This window comes from Diabrotica virgifera, chromosome 3 (assembly GCF_917563875.1).
Source record: "Diabrotica virgifera virgifera chromosome 3, PGI_DIABVI_V3a".
Taxonomy (NCBI): domain Eukaryota; kingdom Metazoa; phylum Arthropoda; class Insecta; order Coleoptera; family Chrysomelidae; genus Diabrotica; species Diabrotica virgifera.
In genome coordinates, this window is record NC_065445.1 from 139,025,613 (window position 1) to 139,048,257 (window position 22,645).

Sequence of the window (22,645 nt, forward strand, 5' to 3'; positions counted from 1 at the left end):
AAATAAAGTGCAGCAAGAGCATAGCCACAGGATTCAATCATTTTGACGAGACGAAGTAGTTAAATCATTTTGATTTAAACCAAATGTTGGCACAGCTTGATAAGCTGCCGGTAGAGAATGCAGTACGTAAAGTAAAAATATACGTAAACGATATTATTTTTAAAGTGTGCACAATTGAGGAATTTATTAAACAATAATATGTGAAGTACCAGAAACAATAGAATATAACAAAGAAAAACACAGGTTAATAGAAGAATATCATAATCATCCGATGTTTGGAGGACACGTAGGAAATAACAGACTCATAAAGAAGCTAAAAGCAAGATTTATATGGAAAAATTTGGAAAAAGACGTAAGAAAATACGTTAAACAATGTCATAAATGTCAAATTAACAAACCAAAAAGAACACATGTCGAGGAATTCGTGATATCGGACACTTCTTCCAAACCATGGGACATAGTATACATAGATACGATAGGTCCATTCACTAAAAATAACGAAGGTAATAGATACTGTATAACTATGTTATGTGAGCTTACGAAATACGCGGTCAGTATACCCGTGTGCAATAAAGAAGCAGAGACAGTAGCCCGAGGAATTTTTTATCATTTCATACCAACATACGAACTCATGAAGCAAATAAGAACAGACCAAGGCACAGAATATAAAAATGAAGTAATGCAGGAACTAACAAAGCTACTAAAAATACAGCACAACTTCTCAACGGCATACCATCCACAGTCCATTGGAAGTTGCGAAAAACTACACAGAACATTAAACGAGTACGTAAGAGCATTCATAGACGAAAACAGAGAAAATTGGGATGTGTGTTGCAGGATGTTCACATACTGCTACAATACAACCCCTAACGCGTATCATGGTTACACACCGTTTAAACTGTTATATCGCAGGAAGGTTAACCTACCAGAAGACCTTACACAGGAGACTCAACCATGTTACAATATAGATGCTTACTACAATGAGTTACGCTACAAACTACAAAGCGCACACGAGAGAGCTAGAACCTTCTTACTAAAACACAAAAAAGAGCGACAAGAAAATAACAAGCGCAAAGCAACACCAGAACACTTTAAAATAGGAGACCTAGTCCTGGTAAAAAGGGAAGAGAATGGTAAGTTTGATAGTCTTTATGTAGGCCCCTTCACAATAACAGAGGTAAATAATGTTAATTGTAAGATCAGATTGGAAAACAATAAAATCAGGGAAATACATAAGAATAGATTATATACTTACAATCCGAGAACACCGTGAGTGACAAGTGGAACGGGAACAATGTTGATAACGAACATTTTCACTTTTATTTTTTGTATTTAATTATTATTTATAGGAAAAAAATGTATATATTGTACTTAGTAAAATGCAGTAAGCAATTGGTGGTACTATTAGAAAAATTTTCTTCCTTTTTCGTAGTCAGAAAATTTTCGGAAGGAAAGGAAGATGTATTGGGATACACTGCATCTCAGTAAACATCTTATTAAGACAAATTCTTTAATAATTAAATGCCCGTGGTAAAAACAAATATGTTTGTTTTTAATAAATACGATTGACCTAAATTACCACATCAATGCATGCGGTTTTGATACAAGGTCAAGTTGCAATAATAATTAGTATATGTTATTTATAATCTAGTCCATTCAGCAGTTTTGATATCACTCTCACTTTTGGTTATACAAAAACAATGAACACGACAATCGACTTTTAATTATACTTTCACGGAGAAAAGATTATTCAAGTGGTAGTTGAGATTCCAGCGGGTAACATCGCATTAATCAAATATTATACCACCAGCTACTTACCGTTAAATACTCCAACGTATAAATAAATGTATTAACTGTGAGAGTTATTTACTACATCAACCCTTATGGTCGGGGGGTAACCAACCCTTAATTATCTAAGGTGGCTCAGAAGTTAGGAGCCACCATAAGATTACTATAGGGGAGTGCATATAGATTTTCACTTCGGAAAAAATCAAACAAGATAGAACTTTTTGTAATTTCATTAAGAAACGTTTAATAAACAACATATCAAAAATTTCCACTCAAGAAGTGGGTGCTCAATTTTTTATTAAACAAATGAACTGCGAAATTAGATGCTTTTTTAAATAACTCAGAAAATATAAATTTTAGAAAAAACTGACTTGACCATTAAAAAATTCAGAAAATTTTACAAAAAAACCTTATATAAAGAATTTTCTAAAATTAAATCTGTATCTTCTATAATTTTCTATTTATAACGCTAGTCACCCTTTTCACAAACATTGGCGCACTGTAAACTAGCGTTCGGCGAAGTGCACGTTAGAGTTATTGTAATGTAATTCTTTAACTAATGGATCAAATGAAATTTTACAAATTGAACATGAAAGAAGAATAATTAAGCTATCTTATGTTTATAATAGAAAGACATAAAATGTATGGGCATAAGTACGGTGTGGGCGGAAAGTGAGCCTTACATGAATTTTGTTTAAAAATGATTTAAAAATGTGTAACTAATACAATTTTTCTTATAAAACTCTCAATTTTGTACATCTTACCTTTTAAGCATCTTACTAAATGATGTTACATTCAAAACAAATTTCAAAAATTTAATTCAAATGATATGACGTCTCAAAAAATGTAATTTTTGCGATCTTTGTAGCTTTATACAATTACCACCATTTTAAGACAGTATTACTCAAGTTTGAAGAGATCTATTACAATTTTATACGTGATTTTTTAAAGTTTAGGATGTATTATTTAAAATGCACTAAATTATTTTACTTTAGAAATGAAATAAACTATTTCTTTTTGAGAAAATTAAGAAAGATAACAAAAATGTCATACAAAAACCGAAAATTACCAGCTAAAAAATGTTTATACAAAGTGATCAAAACTTTTTTCTGTAAAACTTACCTAAAATACATTTAATAATAAGCTTCAACAATAATAAATGTTCAGCAAAAAAATTTTTTTTAGCTCTTATACAGTATGTCTGCGTAGCTTGGAACCTATTGATAACTTTTTTATTATCAATTTTACGAAAAAAAGTTATTCTATATAAAATACTCTGATCGTATATAATCTAAGAAGCAATCATCAAATATCTAATTCAATTAATTTTATACGAGGTATGTCAAAAAATATGAATTTCACTCAAGAGTAAAGTACCTTTACATTTCACAATATCGAAAATTGTTATTAAGAAAAGTTGTTTGGAATTAAAATTTTTTTATAGTGTTCAATTACATCCTTCTAATTAAAATATTGTGAATAATGAAGGCACTTAACACTTACGAAAAATTCATATTTTTTGCATACCTCGTATAAAATTAAAGAAGTTTGATATCTGATGGTTGTATCTCAGATTTTAGACCAGGGAGAGCATTTTATGAAGAATAACTTTTTTTCGTAAAAGTAATAATCATATAGTAATAAAATGGTGATAAGTATTCGTAATTTGAGAAAAATTGAAATTTTTTTTTTCGATTAAAATGATGTAATTGTATATTTAAACATAGTTTTTAATTTCAAACAACTTTTCATAATATCATTTTTTGATATTCTGGAATATAAAAGTACTTTACTCTCTAACGAAATTCATATTTTTGACATAACTCGTATAAAATTGATAAAACTTGATATCTGATGGTTGAGTTTTATATTTTTGACTATCCAGAGCATTTTATGAAGAATAACATTTTTTCGTAAAATTGATAATAAAAAGATTTTCCATAGTGTTTCCTAGCTATGCAGACATACTGTATAAGAGCTTCTGTATAAGAATTTTCAAATTGCAATGCCATATTCGGATTCAGCATAATCAAAAACAAAATAGAAACATATTTAGGGCCGGTTGTTCGAACGCTAATCAACAATGATCATTATTAAATATTTAATTACTGTCACCAAAACTGTCAATGTCAACTTTGTTTGGGTTGCTAAAAACATAATTAATTACAATTATGAGATTTATTATTAATTATGTTAATAATTATTGTTATATTAATTGATTATAGTCTCAGAATTGTAATTAATTATGTTTTGACAACCCAAACAAAGTTGACATTGACAGTAATTAATTATTTGATAATGATCATTGTTGATTAGCGTTCGAACAACCGGCCCTTAATCAAAGTAAAATGATGAATTAACGATATTTCTAAAAATATTTATAAAAAACAATTGTTATTGTTTAAACAATTAATAAACAATTAGCGGCCAAATCTGCGAGTAGAACTTTTTACTTTAACATGTATATAAACTAACAAAAAAAGTTTTAGAAAAATATAAGCTTGTTTGAGTTTTTCCGAAACAATGCATATTTACGTTCTAATTTCGCTCCCCTACTACGGGACTTTTTGGGTCGCTGATCACGAATATCTAAACTACATTAAAAACAGCTTATGTTTCATTTTGGTTCAGAGATGATCCACCATCCCCATACGTACGTTTCGGCCTCCCCAGACCTCTTCAGTGGGGCCACATGAACACCTCTGAATCGAAACGAAACCAAACTGTCTATTTAAGCAGAATAAATTTAAGCAGAAAAATAATTCTATAATAAATGCCTATTTATTTTCCGAGAAAAGTTTTCGTCGAAGTAAATAGGAAAAAACATGTCTCTATGCAGAATTTAATTACGGTGAATTTTGATTTGGGTGTTACATACTCTCTGCGTTCTTTGCATGCCTATATTATTAATAATAACGAGGGGTTCGAGCGAAAACCCGATAACTAAAAATTACATTTAAATAGAAAATTTTGATTTAAAAACTACATTGTTTCGAAATAATCGCGATTAAAGATTTTAGAAAGTTTGAAGAAGATTTCAAATCGTCATAGGAAGTTCAATCAAATCGTCATTAAACTTTCTGTGACGATTTGAAAACTTCTTCAAACTTCCTAAAATCTTTGATCGCGATTATCTCGAAACAATGTTATTTTTAGTTATCGGGTTTTCGCTCGAACCCCTCGATATATAGAATCATAAGATTCGATTCCAGCAATAAAATTGCTGGTAAATAACTTTTCCTTGTATTTTGTCAATTAGCCCCGAGTATTTGAGAGATTAGTATTGCATCGTCTGCGTAGCAGATTATTTTAAGTTGTTTTTCTCATTTTAGTTAAATATTTAAATTAAAAATTTTTAGTAAAATATTAGATTACTATCATCACCTTATTGTAGATACGAGATTCGTACAAATCCCAAGTATGTTGATACTCCTTCATCCGATATCCTGTCACTAAAGAGCTGTAGAGGTGAACCAAAAGAAAATTCAAAACTGGAAGACGGAAGTACTTGCGAAAGTAATACATACTACTTCTCTGGATTTTTGGCTCTTCAAACTTTAATAGATTATACCAAATTACGCGTGAGTTTTTTCTGTCTTCCTTTGATATAGAACTATTTTACTATCTACGTTTTAGCTTTTACAATATTGATTAGGTACTATTATAGTTACAATACCTTGTTTACTCAGGTATGGTATTACATCCTAATCATCTATGAGGCCTATTTCTCTCAAAAGTTATTGTAGCCCAGTAAATGACCGCTTTGGAGTGTAATTTTCAGAGTCAACTCCGAATTGCGTGAAAATTTGGTTTTAGGTTCTACTTACCCTCCAGTTCAAAGTTGAACTTGTGTCGTTGGTTGTTTTTACTTAGAGGGTGAAAGTCACCCCTTCTAGGGGGTGAAAAACATACGTTAAAGATGAGTCCCGAAATGGATAAACTGACTAATTCTAAGCAACTTTCGTTCTATAGAGTATTTTAACTGAGTTAATGCTTTTCGAGTTATTTGCGAGTGAAAATGTGTATTTTTTAACAAAAAAAAAAAAAAACAGGATATGAGGCGGTTTTTCGCAAATAACTCAAAAAGTAAGTGTTTTATCGAAAAATGTTTTATCAGAAATGTAGCTCATAAAAGATCGAAAAAAATGGTGTATAGTCCAAGTAATGAAGCTTAAAATAGGACAAAACCTCGCAATTTTTACAGAATAGATCGATTTGCTTGAAAATTTGAGAATAAGTAGTGGATAGTCCAAGGATCAAAATCTATATGAGGCCGAAAGGCGCCTTTACCATGGGGGTGGTTGCCACCCCATCTCGGTGGGTGGAAATTTTTTATTTTATTTTGACCGCAAAAGTTGGTAAAAACATTCATTCTAAGCAAAAAACGTTCTATACATTTTTTGATAAAATTAATAGTTTTCGATTTATTCGCTATCGAAAGTGTTAGTTTTATATCGAAGAAATCAATGTTTTTAATCAGTTTTTTGCTAATAACTCAAAAAATTTTCGTTTTATCAAAACAACTTGGCTTAACATAAATGTACCTTTTGAAAAAATAAACAAAACAGTTTTTTTTAATTTGCTTTACGACCAATAGTAATCGAGCTATAGTTTATTATATGTCAGCTCTTCTTCGTCAAATGCTAAATATTGTATTTTCAAATTTAAAAGACGGGAAAACTGTGCATTTTTCGAGGATAACTTTTTCAAACTAATTTAAAGTATTTAAAAATATCTATCTACAGAAATAAAACAAAGTCTCTAGCTCAAAAATTAAGTTAATTATTATGAAAAGAATGTCAGTCCCTATTTTTTTCAGCGAAAAAGTGATCGGCAACTTCCCCGTAATTACCACCCTGATTAAAATTAGTCATTGCCCTTATCTGGTTTTATATATTTATGTATTGTTAATAGGTTCTAGAGGTTTGACCGGCTTAGAATGAATATTAAAAAAAATGGAGTTAAAAGCGAATAACGATTTTTTGTAGTTTGGTAAAAAATGTCCTTTTGTTCAGAATTGAAAGATTAGCATCTGAGAGACAAAAAAATATGTAAATCTAAAATTGTCGCTTATTTAATTTCCAATAACGGGGTTAGCAAAAATTTTTTCTATGACAAAAACTGAGTGAGCTATTGACAATTAAAACTTGTAATAACATGCAAAAACCACCTATACCAACCCTTTTACAGTCACCTCTTTTTGCGACTGAGGATTTTAAAAGGATTTAATATTAATAGCCTTACAGATCTTACAGAAACCTACAAAATTCTTTTCTACCAAACTTTCTAGGACAAAAAATAAAAAGTTACGGTTAAAAAATCAATATATTTCTTTGAAAAAAAAAAAAGAGAAATCCAATTTGAAGCTTAGTAATGTAAGTTAACGGTATTTTTAGTCATTGGCCTTATTCATACTTCTTTATTTATGTATTAGTAATAGGTTCTAGAAGTTTGACTGGCTTAGAATGATTAGTTTTTAAAAAACTGGAGTTAAAAGTGAATAGAGAATTTTTGTAGTTTGGTAAAAAATGCCATTTTCTTCAGAAGAGAAAGATTACCATCAGAGATACGAAAAAATGTTTAAATATGAAATTGTAGGTTATTTAATTCCCAAGAACTTGGTTTGAAAAAAAATTTTCTACGGCAAAATTGAGTGAATCGTAAATGAGTATAATATCGAAAAACATTGATTTTTCGATATAAAACTAACATTTTCAGTAGCATAAATCGAAAAATATTAATTTTATCAAAAAAATTTATAGAACATTTTTTGCTTAAAATGAACATTTTTATCAACTTTTGCGGTTAAAATATAATAAAAAATTTCCACCCCCAACATGGGGTGGCAACCACCCCCATGGTAAAAGCGCCTTTCGGCGTCATATAGATTTTTATCCTTGGACTATCCAGTACTCATTCTTAAATTTTCTAGCAAATCGATCCATTCTGTAAAAATTGCGAGGTAAAAAGCTTCGGTTCCTGGACTAGTATTAACGAAGTCTACAGACCTAGTAAAAGTAAAGTTATAGCTTATAAAAAATACGTTCTAATTGGCCAAACTTCTAATTCGTCAAAAAGAGTGAGCAAATTTAAATACCTGGGAACGTGGCTTTTTGAAGACTGGGCATCGGGCAGGGAAGTAAAATGTCGCATTGAGCAAGCTCAACAATCTTTCGTAAAATTCAGGAAGGTACTGACCTGTTCAGAGTTCGATCCTACACTGAGGCTAAGGTTTAATAAATTCTACGTGTGGTCGGTGCTGCTATATGGCATAGAGGGCTGGATACTCAAAACGAGAGATATAAACAGATTAGAGCCTTTGAAATGTGGCTTTATCGCCGTATCCTAAAGATACCATGGACGGCGAAAATCACAAATGTAGATGTCATTAAAAGAATCAACCAAGAGCGCCAACTTTTCGAAAACACCAAGAAAAGTAAAACGGCGTATTTGGGTCACATCATGCGAAACGAAAAATACCAGTTCCTTCAACTTATAATCCAGGGTAAAATTTAAGGCAAGAGAGGAATAGGATTCAAGAATGTCCTGGCTCCGAAACACAAGGCAATGGACAGGGATTAACGACATACAATCTCTGATACACATTGCAAGAAACAGAGAGTTATGCCCGATTTCACCAATGACACCTAAATATTTACGAATTACCTAAGTGGGTTTAGGTACTTCCAAACTCTATGTAAAATGTGATCGCGAACATCTATTAGTGGATTTGCATCTGAAGAAGAAGAATTCGTCAAAAATACCACATTGACCATTTCAACGTCAAATATTCAAACAAAACTTATTAACATATTTTAAAGTGTTTAAAAAAAGCTTTATTTTTATTTTTTATAAAAGTTTCTAGCATCACAACTAAGCAAATTACGCTCAAAATAAAGTTGGCTCCTTTTTTTGGTAAAAAAATCATGAAAATCTCTCCCTATTTAGAACCCTAAATAAAATTAATCGTTACCGCTTTACCATTTAGTCCATGTGGTGACACCGCTCCCGCCTGAAAAAAATTCTGATTCGGTTTCTTTGTAGATTCCTATTCAAAAATGCCCCCTTTAAAGAAATCTAAAGGGCGCCGGGCGGAATTTTTGGGCAGAATTGTTCAAACAATTTCTGCCCAAAAGAGCCCAAGATCATCCTTTTTGACCCGACAAATATTTTTTAGGTTTTTTTGGGTCATTCTAAACAAGAAACGTATCTTGTGATATTTCTCGAAAATTGATAGTTTTCGAGTCAAAAAAGGGTATTTGTTTAAAAAATTGTTTAAAAATTTCTGCCCAAAGATTCCGTCCGGCACCCTTTAGATTTACCTAAAGGGGACATTTTTGAATAATAATCAACAATTAAACCGAATCAGAAATTTTTTCAGACGGGAGCGGTCTCACCACATTTATTATTGTTTATACGATCTGTAAGTTTGACCGGTTCGAAATGCTTATTTCTGAAAAAAAAAATTTGTAGTAAAAAAATGTTTCTAAATATTTTGGAAAAATGGCGACGATACATATGTGACTAATAGCACGATAAATTTTGAACGAAAAGTTCGACTTCAACCAAATTTGGTACATGGGTTCCTTTTTGGTGTAAAAGATTGAGCTCTTGAAACGGAAGAATCAGAAGTTGTTTTTTTCCTGATTTTTTATGTAAAACTATGTTGTTTTTTTTTTCAGTTCTTTCACCCTGTATATATTAATTTTTCAAAAAGGTAATACCAGCATTGAAAAGATCGTAAAAAATTTTTTAGGAAATATTTTGAACTGTTTAGTTATGTTAATTACCATTTTTTAATAAATCCATAACTTATCTTCACATGTAGCTATGTGCGGCAGATTCGTGCCAATATTATAAGAATTATTGTGGATTTAACGGTAGAAGCATATAATTTGGACCACATATGCTACACATACAAAGGTTCAAATTTAGATAGGACCTCTCAGATTTTGCCTTTTACAAAAATGGCGGGCATTCAAAATGGCGACTATACATATGTGACTAACAGTTTGATAACTTTTGAACGAAAAGCCCAATTTCAACCAAATTTGGTATACAGGTTCTTTTTTGACGTAACATATCGAGGTCTTAAACCGGAAGAATCGGTGTACCAAAAGAAGTGTTTTTCCTGATTTTTTTTATGAAAAATATGTTGTTTATTTTTTCAATTCTTTCACCCTGTATATATTAATTTTTCAAAAGGGTAATATTGGCGTTGAAAAGAGCGTAAAAATATTTTTAGGAAATATTTTGAACTTTTTAGTTATGTTAATTACCAATTAATAAATGCATAACGTATCTTCACATGTACCTATGAACCTATGTGCGGCAGATTCGTGCAAATAATATAAGAATTATTGTGAATTTAATGGTAGCAGCATATAATTTGGACCACACACACTACACATACAAAGATTCAAATTTAAATATGAGGCCATCTCAGATTTTTCTTTTACAAAAATGGCGGGCATTCAAAATGAATCTGCTGCACATAGGTACATGTGAAGATACGATATGCATTTATTAAATGGTAATTAATATAACTAAAAAGTTCAAAATATTTCCTAAAAAATATTTTTACTGTCTTGTCGATGGCAGTATTACCTTTTTGAAAAATTAATATATACAGGGTGAAAGAATGAAAAAAAAAACAATATATTCTTACAAAAAAAAAAACAGTAAAAACACAACTTCTGGTAAACCGATTCGTTCGGCCTAAGACCTCAATCTTACTCATCAAAATAAGAAGGTTGATGTCAAATTTGGCTGAAATCGGACTTTTCGTTCAATAGTTATCGTGCTATTAGCCACATATGTATAGCTGCCTTTTTGAATTCCCGCCATTTTTTTAAAAGGCAAAATTTTAGATTGCCTTACATCTAAATTTGAACCTTTTTATGTATAGTATATGTGTTCCAAATTATATGTTTCTAACACAAAATGCACAATAATTCTTATAATATTTGCACGAGTCTGCCGCACATACATAGGTACATGTGAAGATACGTTATGCATTTATTAAATGGTAATTAACATAACTAAAAAGTTCAAAATATTTCTTAAAAAATATTTTTACGCTCTTTTCAATGGCGGTATTAACTTTTTGAAGAAATAATATATACAGGGTGAAAGGGTTGAAAAAAAAAACATATTTTTACATAAAAACCAGGAAAAACACAACTTTTGGTAAACCGATTCTTCCGGTTCAAGATCTCGATATTATACATCACAAAAAGAGCCTATATACCAAATTTGGTTAAAATCGGACGTCTTGTTCAAAAGTTATCGTACTATTAGTCAAATATGTGTAGTCGCCATTTTTGTAAAAGGCAAAATCTGAGATGGTCTCGTATCCAAATTTGAACCTTTATATGTGTAGTATATGTGGTCCAAATTATATGCTTCTATCATTAAATGCACAATAATTGTTTGACATATCGGCTGCACTAAAGAATATTTTGTTTTGATAAAATGACGTTATTTGCAAAACATTTTGGACATTTTGCGTTATTTGCGAAACACCGTCTGGAAACGTGTTTTTTCTACGAGCGTGCAAAAATGTCTACTTTCGCGCACGCATTTTAGTTTAGAAAGTTTCACTTTTCCGCACGCGTGTTACTTTTCCGCACGCGTGTTACTTTTCCGCACGCGTGTTACTTTTACACACGCGGTTTTTACTTTTCCGCACGCGTGTTAATTTAGATATGTTAATATGGCCTTAAAGTAATTATAATACATGCAATAAACTAATATTTAGATATTATTTACTAATTTATTTCAAATATATCTTATTATGCTCCTGTTTTAATGAAATTAACGCGACAATTCGATGAAATAAAATTATTTTGACATAATATTCGAAAGTCAAATCGGTAGACAATAACAGTCGTTTTGAATCATCGTCATGGGAACCAAGATCGTCGTCATGCTAACTAATTATATTGAAAGTTTGGTTGACAACCTTGTCAAAGAATTAATTTGTGTATGTATTTTCATATTAATTAAATTAATTGATTAAGATTTGGTAATTTTTTAAAGACTCTAAAAAATATTGTTCCTAACTCTTGCAGAAAGTCTCTTTTCCGCACTCGACTGCTTGCCGAACTCCCGCTTCGCGTCGTTCGGCAAACTGCAGTCGCGTGCGGAAAAGAATGACTTTCTGCACTTGTTAGGAAAATAACTATTTTGGTCAAAACATAAATATTTTCAATCGCAAAAAACTCGAAAAGTACTGACTTAAAAAAAAAGAATGTGTGTGTACTTTGTACGCACGTTAGAAGTTACACTTCTATTGTGTAGAAAATCTGACGTTTTTCAGATTTTCTACGATTCCTTAAAGGAAAAGTTCGTCAAAAAATGACGAATTAATATTATTTATCGAGAATTTACCATTTATAATGATTTTAAAATTCACGAAATTCAAAGGCTATAGCGGATAGCTCATGAAAAATTTATGTTATAAATTTTTTGTCGAAAATCGATGTTTTTTAGTTTATACGATTCCTCACGAGAAGAGCAATTTCGGGAACGACGCTTCAGTTCATAAAAAATAACGCATTAACGTTATTTTTAATTTTTGGTATTATTTTAAGTATTAAAATTGAGGCGCTTCGAGCAACAGTAGCCTGAGCCATAAAGTGAGCATTTTTAGATTAATATATCAATAAAAGCAGCAACATTAAATCTTCAGATTAACAAGGGTCTACACAATCTACCTCTATATTTGGCTAAATGGCGCTACAGAATTTGTAGCGCCATTCCATAAGCATAATGAAAATACGCACGCAAAGATTGCATTTATCTCAAAACTTCGTTTTTGGGGGTTAGGTCACTGTTGCTCTGAGTGCCTCAATTAGTTTATTATTTAAATAAAAATACAATTAAAATGATTAAAATATATTTGTTTTGTTGAAATCATAAAAATAGAAGTATAACTCCTTACGTGCGTACAAAGTGCACACACTCTGTTTTTTCTGTATTAATAAGTCCAAAAATATATAGAGGGTGGGCCAATGAAAACAGTCCACCTCGATAATTGTCAGGACTTACTCGATTTTAAGGAAATGACGAAACAGGTCGATTTTTGATCTAAGGCGGACACATCCTTACGGCACATATATCAACCCCCTCCCTTCCACTTCCCCCATCCCTTATTTTTAATAGGGAATAGGGGTCGTGTGCTATCTCATTTGAAAAGTTATTCAATTCTTTATTCAGTAATAAAAATATTGAAGAAAATTAAAATTCATAGAGGGAGAGTTTCACGACTTTTTTTACCAAAAAAAGAGCCAACTTTTTTTCAGCGTAACTCTCTATTGTCGATGCTAGAAACTTTTTTGTAAAAAATAAAAATAAAGCTTTTTTTAAACACTTTAAAAAATGTTTATCAATTTTTCGCGAGAATTGCTTAATTAATTTTTCGGTGCTTTCACGTTGAAATATTCGATTTGGAATTAGACGAATAAGAACGTATTTTTCATAAGCTACAACTTTGCTTTTACTCGGTTTATAGACTTTACTGATACACCATTCTTTTAGTTTTTTTATAAGGTAGGTACACTTTTCCTAAGAATATTTTTTTGGATAAAATATTTACTTTTTGAGTTATTTGCGGATAACCATCTGAAAACGTAGTTTTTTTGTCGAAAAATAAACATCTTCAATCGCAAAGATCTCGAAAAGTATTAACTTACATAAAAAAATCTATAGAACGAAAGTTGCTTATAATCAGTCAATTTATCCATTTCCGGGCTTATCTTGAACGTAGGTTTTTCACTCTCGAGAAGGGACGACTGTCACCCCCCAAGTAAAAGCATCCAACGGCACAAATTCAACTTTGAAGTGGAGGGTAAGTAGAACGTAAATCCAAATTTTCATGCAATTCGGAGTTCCCCTGAAAATTACACTTCAAAACGGTCATTTATTGGGCTATAAATCTCTAACTTTTTTAAAGTAAGACGGATCGTTATGAAATCTTTTGTATTCGATTCAGGAGTACTTCAGGAAAATTTTTGAACCTTTGGCATGGGGACGAATAAAAATTGCATTGTTGTAGGCGGAAAATGCATTTTTCATAGTGCATCTCAAAGTGTTCTCAAAAAATAAAAATTCACTACTCGGAAAGTAATCATGGATATGAGTTTAATTTTAATAGTCAGGGGCTTATGAGATCGCTGAACAGGAATATTGAATCGACGAAGTTGTAAGAGGTACCCGGTATCCTGGTATGAACGTCATCTTCTGGAGTTTTATGGGAATTCATTATGAAAATCGTTGAAACATACTATCTCGAGGTCTTTGAGGTCTCTGAACACCAATATTACTTCGAAGATGCTGTACGAGATACCTAGTGCCCGGTACCTACGTCATCTCCTGGACTTATATGAAAATGCATTATGAAAGTAGTTGAAGTTTATTTTATCGGGATTTTTGAGGTCACCAAACACGAATATTGGATCCAAGATGCTGTACGAGGTACCTGGTGCCCGATATATATGTCATCCCCTGAAGTTTTTTGAAAATTCGTTATGTAAAGAGATGAAATTTATTATTTCGGGAGTTTTGAGCTCGCTGAACATTGCTTCGAGGATGCCGTACGAGGCACCTGGCGCCCGGTATCTACTTTATCTACTGGAGTGTAATAAAAATCCGTTATGAAAATAGTTGAAATTTATTACCTCGTGGCTTTTGAAGTCGCTGAATACGAATATTGCAACGAATATTCTGTATGAAGTACCTGGTATCCTTTATCTATGTCGTTTTCGAAAAGTACCCCGCACAAACCTTATGGAAATTAGGTCCCAGTGGATTTAGTTCATACTGTGGGAAACACTCTTTGAAGCATCCTGATAAAAAGTTCTCATGGGCACAACTCGATGGTATGGAGGATTTTCAAGATATAGGGGTACAAACTCGGAAAATTATAAGATTTATTGGGTATTCCATTTCCATGAGTTACTGGTTATCTGGCAACATGTAGAAGTTTGGATCAAAGAAAGGTCCTAGTAGTTTAGGATTTTTTCCTGGCTATCCAATGGCGACTTGACCTTGACCTTAAAGGGACGTCATCTTCTAGAGTTTCGAGGGTTTTCGGCATTAATATGATGTAAACAGATTACTAATGGATTTTTGGGATCGCTAAACACGAATATACCATCAGAATTGACGTCCGGAGCACGTGGTGGCCAGGACCACTGCAAGGGACGTTATCTTTTAGAGTTTAGACGGTTTTCGGCATTTAATTGTTGAAAATTAATTACTGGAGGGTTTTTAAGGTCGCTAAACACGAATATACCACCAGAACCGACTCCCGGAGCACCTGGTTTGTTTCCAAGGTCAATGAAAGGGGCTCCTGGAGTTTCGAAGGTTTTCGGTACTACATTAATGTAAACGGATTAGTTATAGGTTTTTGGGGTTGCTGAACACGAATACGTGATCAGCACAGATACAGGAGCACCCGGAGCCCGAGACAGGTTCTTCTGGAGTTTCAGAGGAATCAGATGGAGGAATGAAATAGATTACTCTTAGGTTTTTGGGGTTGCTGAATATGCACATACTATAAGATCCGACCGATGAATCACATTGTGCCTACGGCACGTCATCTTCTGGAGTTTCGACGGTTTTCGGCATTAATTTGATAAAAACGGATTACTCATGGTTTTTTGGAGTGGCTGAACATGAATACGCTATCAGAATAGAAACCGGAGCACCTATCGCCTAAGACACATCATCTTCTGGAGTTTCGAGAGTTTTCTGTACTAAATTGATGCAAACTGATTGGTACACACCGAGTACTCGGAGGTTTTCTGAATTGCTGTTCAAAGAAAACGTAAAAATTGGCGAAATGTTTTTTTGCTATTTGTCGTTTTTTATTAAAATAACTATGTTGTGCTATTCAATTGTTTTAATTATTTATAAATATAAACTCAATTTATATCTGACAATGTTGTTCCTTCATTTATTTTCAGATCGATTTACTATATTCTATTTTGTTAGTGTTATTCATCGTGGTCATTAGATACTCCAGAGTCTTTTATCTAAGTCATGTTCGTGTTCAGCCACCCCAAAAATACAAGAGTTATTCGCTTGAATCAATCTAGTACCGAAAACTCTCGAAACCCCAGAAGACCAGCTACCCCGGTGTCTGTTCTGATTTGGCGTATTTGTGTTCAGCAGCCCCAAAAACCCATGAGTAATACCCATCTGCATCAATTTAATGCCGAAACCTGTCGAAACTCTAGAAGAAGATCTGCCTTAGGCACCAGGTGCTCCGTGGGTCGGATCTGATGGCGTATTCACGTTCAGCAGCCCCAAAAACCTGTGAGTAATCAGTTTAAATTAATCTAGTACCGAAAGCTCTCGAATCTCCGAAGCATGACGTATCTCCAGGCACCAGGTACCAGGTACTCCGATGTTTGTTCTGATGGGGTATTCGTGTTCAGCAACTCCAAAAACCTATGAGTAATCCGTTTGCATCAATGTAGTACCGAAGATCCTCGAAACTCCAGGAGCCCCTTTCATTGACCTTGGAAACCAGGTGCTCCGGTAGTCGGTTCTGGTGGCATATTCGTATTTAGCAACCTCAAAAACCCTCCAGTAATTAATTTGCATCAATTAAATGCCAAAACCCATCTAAACTCTAGAAGATGACGTCCCTTGCAGAGAACCTGGCTGCCACGTCCTCCGAAGGTCAATTCTGATGGCATATTCGTGTTTAGCGATCTCAAAAACCCATGAGTAATCTGTTTATATCAATTTAATGCTGAAAACCCTTGAAACTCTAGAAGATGATGTCCGTTGAAGGTCAAGGTCAAAGTAAAGGTCGCCATTGGATAGCCAGGAAAAAATCCTAGACTACTAGTATTTTTATTTTATTCAACTTCAACATGTTGCCAGATAACCAGTAACTCAGGGAATTGGAATACCCGGTAAATATTATAATTTTCCGAGTTTGTGCCTCTATATCTTGAAAATCCTCCATACGATCGAGATGTGGCCATGAGAACTTTTTATCAAGATGGTTCAAAGAGTGTTTTACCAAAGTATGAACTAAATCTTTTCATTTCACAACGTATTATATTTTCCATCTTTTTTGTTATTTTGCCGGTTATTAGCGCTAGAGATGGCGCTTGTTGACACCAGTTTCCGGTTATCCCGGTTTTTTTACCTTCGCCTACGGTTTATCCTGGCGGTCTATGACAGTGTTAAAAAAATTGTGCAAAGTATTAAGCTCGTGCGTTAGAACTGAAGGAGAAAACTCGACATTCTTTGACAATAATAATGGTCTAAGACAGGGGTTCCCAACCTTTTAGCAATTCCGCACCACCTGTAATATTTTGAAGATTTTGGCGTACCACCAAACTCTGGGGGGCGGGGGATCATAGAATGGAAGGAAAATCCAAAAAATTAGGATCGGGGATTCCCCTATCCTAATTTTTTGATTCCTTTTATTTACTATCAGAAACATTGGCTTGTTTTATTTTAATTAAATAAATAATACAACTTTATATTTAATTATGCATTAACTTTTCCAATAATTAATTGTCAATTATGGTTTCTAAATTTTTATTTAAAAATATATAAAAATATAGTTCAATGTTATACAATTAGTACAAACTATCAACCAAAAAAAGATATAAGTTAACAAAAATCAACATTAGTCCTCGTGTATCGCGATTAATGCGAAGCTTGTTGCAGTTTTCCTGTGATTAAAGTGTCACTTGCAGGAGTAATTGAACTTAAGTTTATTCTTAAGTCCTCTTCAACACTTCTTGTGATTCTTTTTTTATATTTATTTTTTATATACAATAGTTCAGAAAAACCAGTCTCACACAAGTAACTAGTGACAAATGGCATAAGCAACAGCATAGCTTGCTTGAAGAGAATTGGATACTCGGATTAACACCCGATCCAGAAGTCAATTAAGAATTTCTCTTAAGGTAAGCAGCACATTGGGACGCAGGTGACACAGGCGACGCAGTGCAGAACAGGTTACACAGGTCAGAAAATATACGTGTCACGCAGTGTGAGCGCATATTTGGAAGCAGTCCTCTCAAAAATTTTGAGGTGTGAATATCAAATATATTATCTGAACATAGAAAGAGAATTTTATAATTTAAATAATGGCGGTATTTCTGGACAGTTCCGAGTCAGAGTCAGACGCTGAATTTGAAGAAACGGTTTTAATATTCAACATGTCAAAGAGAAAAAAAATCATTTTGGAAAAGCCACTAGATGAAAAAGAGAAATACTCACGGGGAATTTGCACTATCATCCGAATTCTCTGAGCCTGCTTATTTAAATTATTTTCGGTTAAGCAGAAAACAAGTTGATGAAGTACATAATTTAATAGAAAACAGTATTTATTCAGATGGTTGTAATGCCGAAACACCAATAGGAACTAAAGAAAAACTAGCTGTTTTTTAAGGTATTATTTTTATTAATTTTATGTTTTATTAAAAATTACAAAAATATTAATTTAAACAGTCATAATTCTATACTCTATAATTTTCCACAAAATTACGAATATTACCGGTATTGGCGGTTTGAGGAGATGTCTCAATAGACAACCTGGGGGTGAGTGTGGTAGATGAATAATTATTATTGGTGCTTCTAGAGTTGTAAGCACTCGAGCATAAAAAAGAGTTGTTGGTCATAGGAGATAGAGGATTATTATAATGTTGATTCTCAGTATTCTGACTACTGTGGCTGGAACTTGGTGATGGAAGAGGTGTTGACGAGTAAGGGGGGCTGCTGAATATGAGTATTAACATATGCACCTGTAAAAACTCTTTGTTCACTATGAGTGTAGTTTTCTTGACTGGGATCCTGCATTTCTAAATATGCAGCTTCCAGCTGCGATATAGCTTGAAACACATCATTTCTTGCACGATGTTGAAATTTAGGAGACATTTTTTTGGTTATTTTGTACATCGACATATAAAAATGATAGAGATCATCATCCAAAGGCTTCTGTACTGCCCTTTCAACTGCTCTTTCTTCGGCCCTTTTTTGACGTTGGATAATTGACTGCTTTATTACTTCCTGTATATCATCATTTTTAGGTTTCTTATTTTTAGCTGGTTTGGTTGTGATTGATTGGTCTGCAGTTGCCTTACGTTTGGCATTTTCTTTTTCGTTATTTTTTTTGTATAACAATACCAGACGTAGACGGCTCATCAACAATGTCATTTTTAACACTCTCGATTTCTTCGGTATCATGTCGAATGTCGCTGGTCACCTCGTCAAAAATTTCACTGTCTGGATCAACTATGAATTCTTCCTGTTGTAGGTCTTCATCTTCACTATCTTCTTGTAAATTACCTTCACGTGATCTGTTGGACATATATGGAATCAAAAAATTCATCTGTTTTTGAAATTCCCATTTTTTGATGACGACAGCAGCAGCTCCGCTTTTTAGACACTTTTTCTGTCTTCGCAGTGCATCGCGGTGGCAGTTACGAAGCTTAAGCCAAAGTGTCTTCGCCTCATTTCCTGTAACAAAGTTTTATTTTTAAATAAATTCAGGCGTAAAGGGGATAAAAGACTTATGCAATATTGCATGATGTGTTGAAAAATAGTAACACAGATGTAACTTTTTTGTAGGTCTATAGGTTCTGGAGATAGCTACAGAAGCATAACGTACAGCTATAGAATGGGGGATCGAACAGTTGCTAAAATAGTAAACGAGATATCTGTTGCAATATGGACCAACATGCAACCACTGTACTTAGCAAAACCGACTACTGAAATGTGGAAAGCGATGTCATTGGATTTTGAGAAGAAATGGCATTTCCCTCATTGCGTGGGAGCTGTCGACGGGAAACATATCGTAATTCAAAAACCACCCAAAACTGGCTCCTCATACTACAATTATAAACAACATTGCTCCATTGTTTTAATGGCTACCGTTGATGTAAATTATAAATTTACTACCATTGATGTTGGGTCAATGGGGAGATTCAGCGATGGTAATATTTTCTCAAGCAGCCTACTTGGGAAAAGAATGATGAGAAAAACTTTGGGTCTTCTACAGCCGACTTTATTCGGTACAGCTGAAGTGCATTTACCATACGTTTTTGTGGGCGATGAAGCCTTTCCGCTAACAGAAAATTTAATGCGACCTTATCCGAGACGAAGCGTTATTGGTAATGGTAATCTTGAAAATAAAATATTTAACTACAGGCTATCACGAGCCTGTCAATGTGTTGAATGTGCCTTTGGAATTCTCGCCTCTCGATTTCGTGTGTTCAGAAAGCCTTTTGAAATAAAAGTTGAAAGTGTTGTGAATGTTACAAAAGCAGCCTGTGTCCTGCACAACTACCTAAGAGGCTGTAAAGAAGCCTGTAACCACGTGGATGGAACCAATACTGAGTCAGCTACTTTCATTACGAAACAATAATATCCGAAGTACATCAAACGCTTTCCTAATAAGGCAAAACTTTACGCAATATTTTAATACAGAAGGGCAAATACCTTGGCAAGAATCAAGCGTTTTACAAGGAAAATTTTAATATTTTATTTAAGCAGAAAAATCTTGTAGTGGTCTAAGGGGAAAGGTACAAAATGTCGCCTGTCAAAATATTCAATTTGTTTTAAATGTATTGATTTATTTCGAATCCTGCGAAAACTAATAAGTATTTTTGAAAAATTTAAACGCAGATTGAAAGGATACGTTATTACCGAGAGCCGAAAGTCCCTTAGAATAAATTTTATTCTTTCGGCCCTCGGTAATAACGTATTATTTAATAATAAGTTTCTTTTGAATGAAATATTTGCAATGAGAAATCACACTAAATTTTCTCTTTGATTTTCACCTATGTAACCTATTAAAATCAATTAACATTATAGAAGTTTTCAGGGACTTTCTGCCCTCAGTAATAATATAATCTTTCATTCTGCGTTTAAATTTTTCAAAAATATTTATTAGTTTTCTCAGGATTCGAAAAAAATGAATGCATTTAAAACACATTGAACATTTTGACAGACGACATTTTGCGGCTATGCCCTTAAAAATAACGTAGCTATATACTTACTGTTCTGATATAATTAATATAATTAAAAGTATTTGTTTAACTTACCGCTTTTTAAATTTAGTTTTTTTCCTATATCATTTCATAATTCATCCTTCAATTTTGCTTTTAAATAATTGGGATCGTTGGTATCGTAAAGAATTGTCTGGCTTCTCACCAATTCAATTAATTGTTCATTCATTTCGAATATAACCACACAAAATTTTACTAGAAACAAACAAACTGCTCTGCACGTGGCACAGGAATCTGTGTCCGGACGACTGCGCTGGCAGGTTTTCTTAAACACAGTTCTGTGCTGCACTGCCCTGCATTTCAATTCGCGCGGCGTAATGTAATTGTACGGAAAACAGAAACCTGTGCTGTCCTACGCTGCGTTGCTTGCGTCACCTGCGTCTCGATGTGCGGCGCGCCTAGTGTCGTTCACAAAACTGTCTTCTGTTAGATCGATCAATGTTTCTTGTAATTCCAACTCATTTGGTGAGGTTCCTGCAAAAGAATTTTTGATCTAGTCAAATTTAGAATAATCTTTAGAAACAAGCAACACATTGTTGAATAGAATTGTCACTATTTTTTGTGCCAGACTTCACTACAAAACCGTACTGTAACCGTACTATAAAGTGGTATTTTCGATTGGCCTGTGGTTTAGGTTTGTTAACACTATCCTTTGAAGTCCCAGGGTTTACCAAAAACCGCTTCATAATCTAATATGGAAGCAAAACAAATTACTCACAACAGTTAAGGATGCTTAACATAAGATGTAATCGCTCACACACCTGGATGAAAACTGGTGACAGCAGAGTAGCAGAGCGGAAAAATAAGAGTGGCATGGTAGTGGAGGGGAGCGAGCAGCACCCGACCAGACAGACCGCACTGGCTCTTCCGCAAATGGAGGCCCAGCGTAATAGTGGTCAGAAGTATGAATGAGAGACATGGTGCAAGACCAAAAACCTTTACAAGGCTCGCGGACGAGACAAGTGCATTAGGACTTGTGGTAAACGACGAAAAACCAAATTTATTGTTGGTTTCTAAAAACTCACGAAATATCCAACAGAGAATTCAAATTAACAACCATACCTTTGAGAAAGTAAAGGAATTCACATAAACGAAAAAAAAATCGAAATAAAATGGCGTATAGCAACAGCAAACAGAACTGTTAACCGTCTCCAGAAACGTTTAAAAAATAATAGTTATTAAGGTACCAAGGGTATGATAAGGATAATAACGCTTGAGGTATATAAGTTGACCGAAAGCGTTATTATCTATAATACCCGTGGTGCCTTCAACGTTTAATGTCCGACTAAATTCTTCTTTATATGCAAAAAATTTGAATGAATTTTGAATTAATTAGTTTTCAAATAAGTACATTTAGCAGTAATAGTCGTAACGTAATTGTGGTTGGTATGGTAAAACCATAGCTTTACTTATAGACAAGTAAGGATCTGTTTTTAGGTGGATGTGAGAGGTGGCAATTTAGATTTTTGCGGATAAAGTTAGGTGATAACTTCGTTAATAATAATTGATTTATCCTCCTTCTCAAACATGCCCGGAACATTAATAAAAAAAAAACATTTAAAAATTAAAAAAAAATCGTTTTTTTCCTTTTTTTGCTTATAACTTTAAAACGATTCATTTTGGAACAAAGTCGTATAGGAATAAAACAAAGATAATTACATTTTCTATCAGATGCGATTAGTTAAAAATGTCTTAATTTATCACCCTTGCTGCAAAATAGCAATACATTTAAAATAAGGGGGCAAAACAAACCTGTCCTTATTCAATGATTTTCCATCACTTAGGTTACACTTGGAACCTTCCTAAAATTT

At 33.2% G+C, this 22,645-nt stretch overlaps 1 protein-coding gene across 1 annotated transcript in view; it reads left to right on the top strand.

Annotated features, from left to right (window-relative positions):
* The window catches only part of LOC114338609 (phospholipid-transporting ATPase ABCA3-like), a 351,819-nt gene that overhangs the window by 73,385 nt on the left and 255,789 nt on the right, over nt 1-22,645 (top strand). Inside the window, exon 5 of the mRNA XM_050645554.1 lies at nt 5,183-5,369. Coding sequence (XP_050501511.1) covers nt 5,183-5,369 — 187 coding nt within the window. The remainder of the gene's footprint in view (nt 1-5,182; nt 5,370-22,645) is intronic.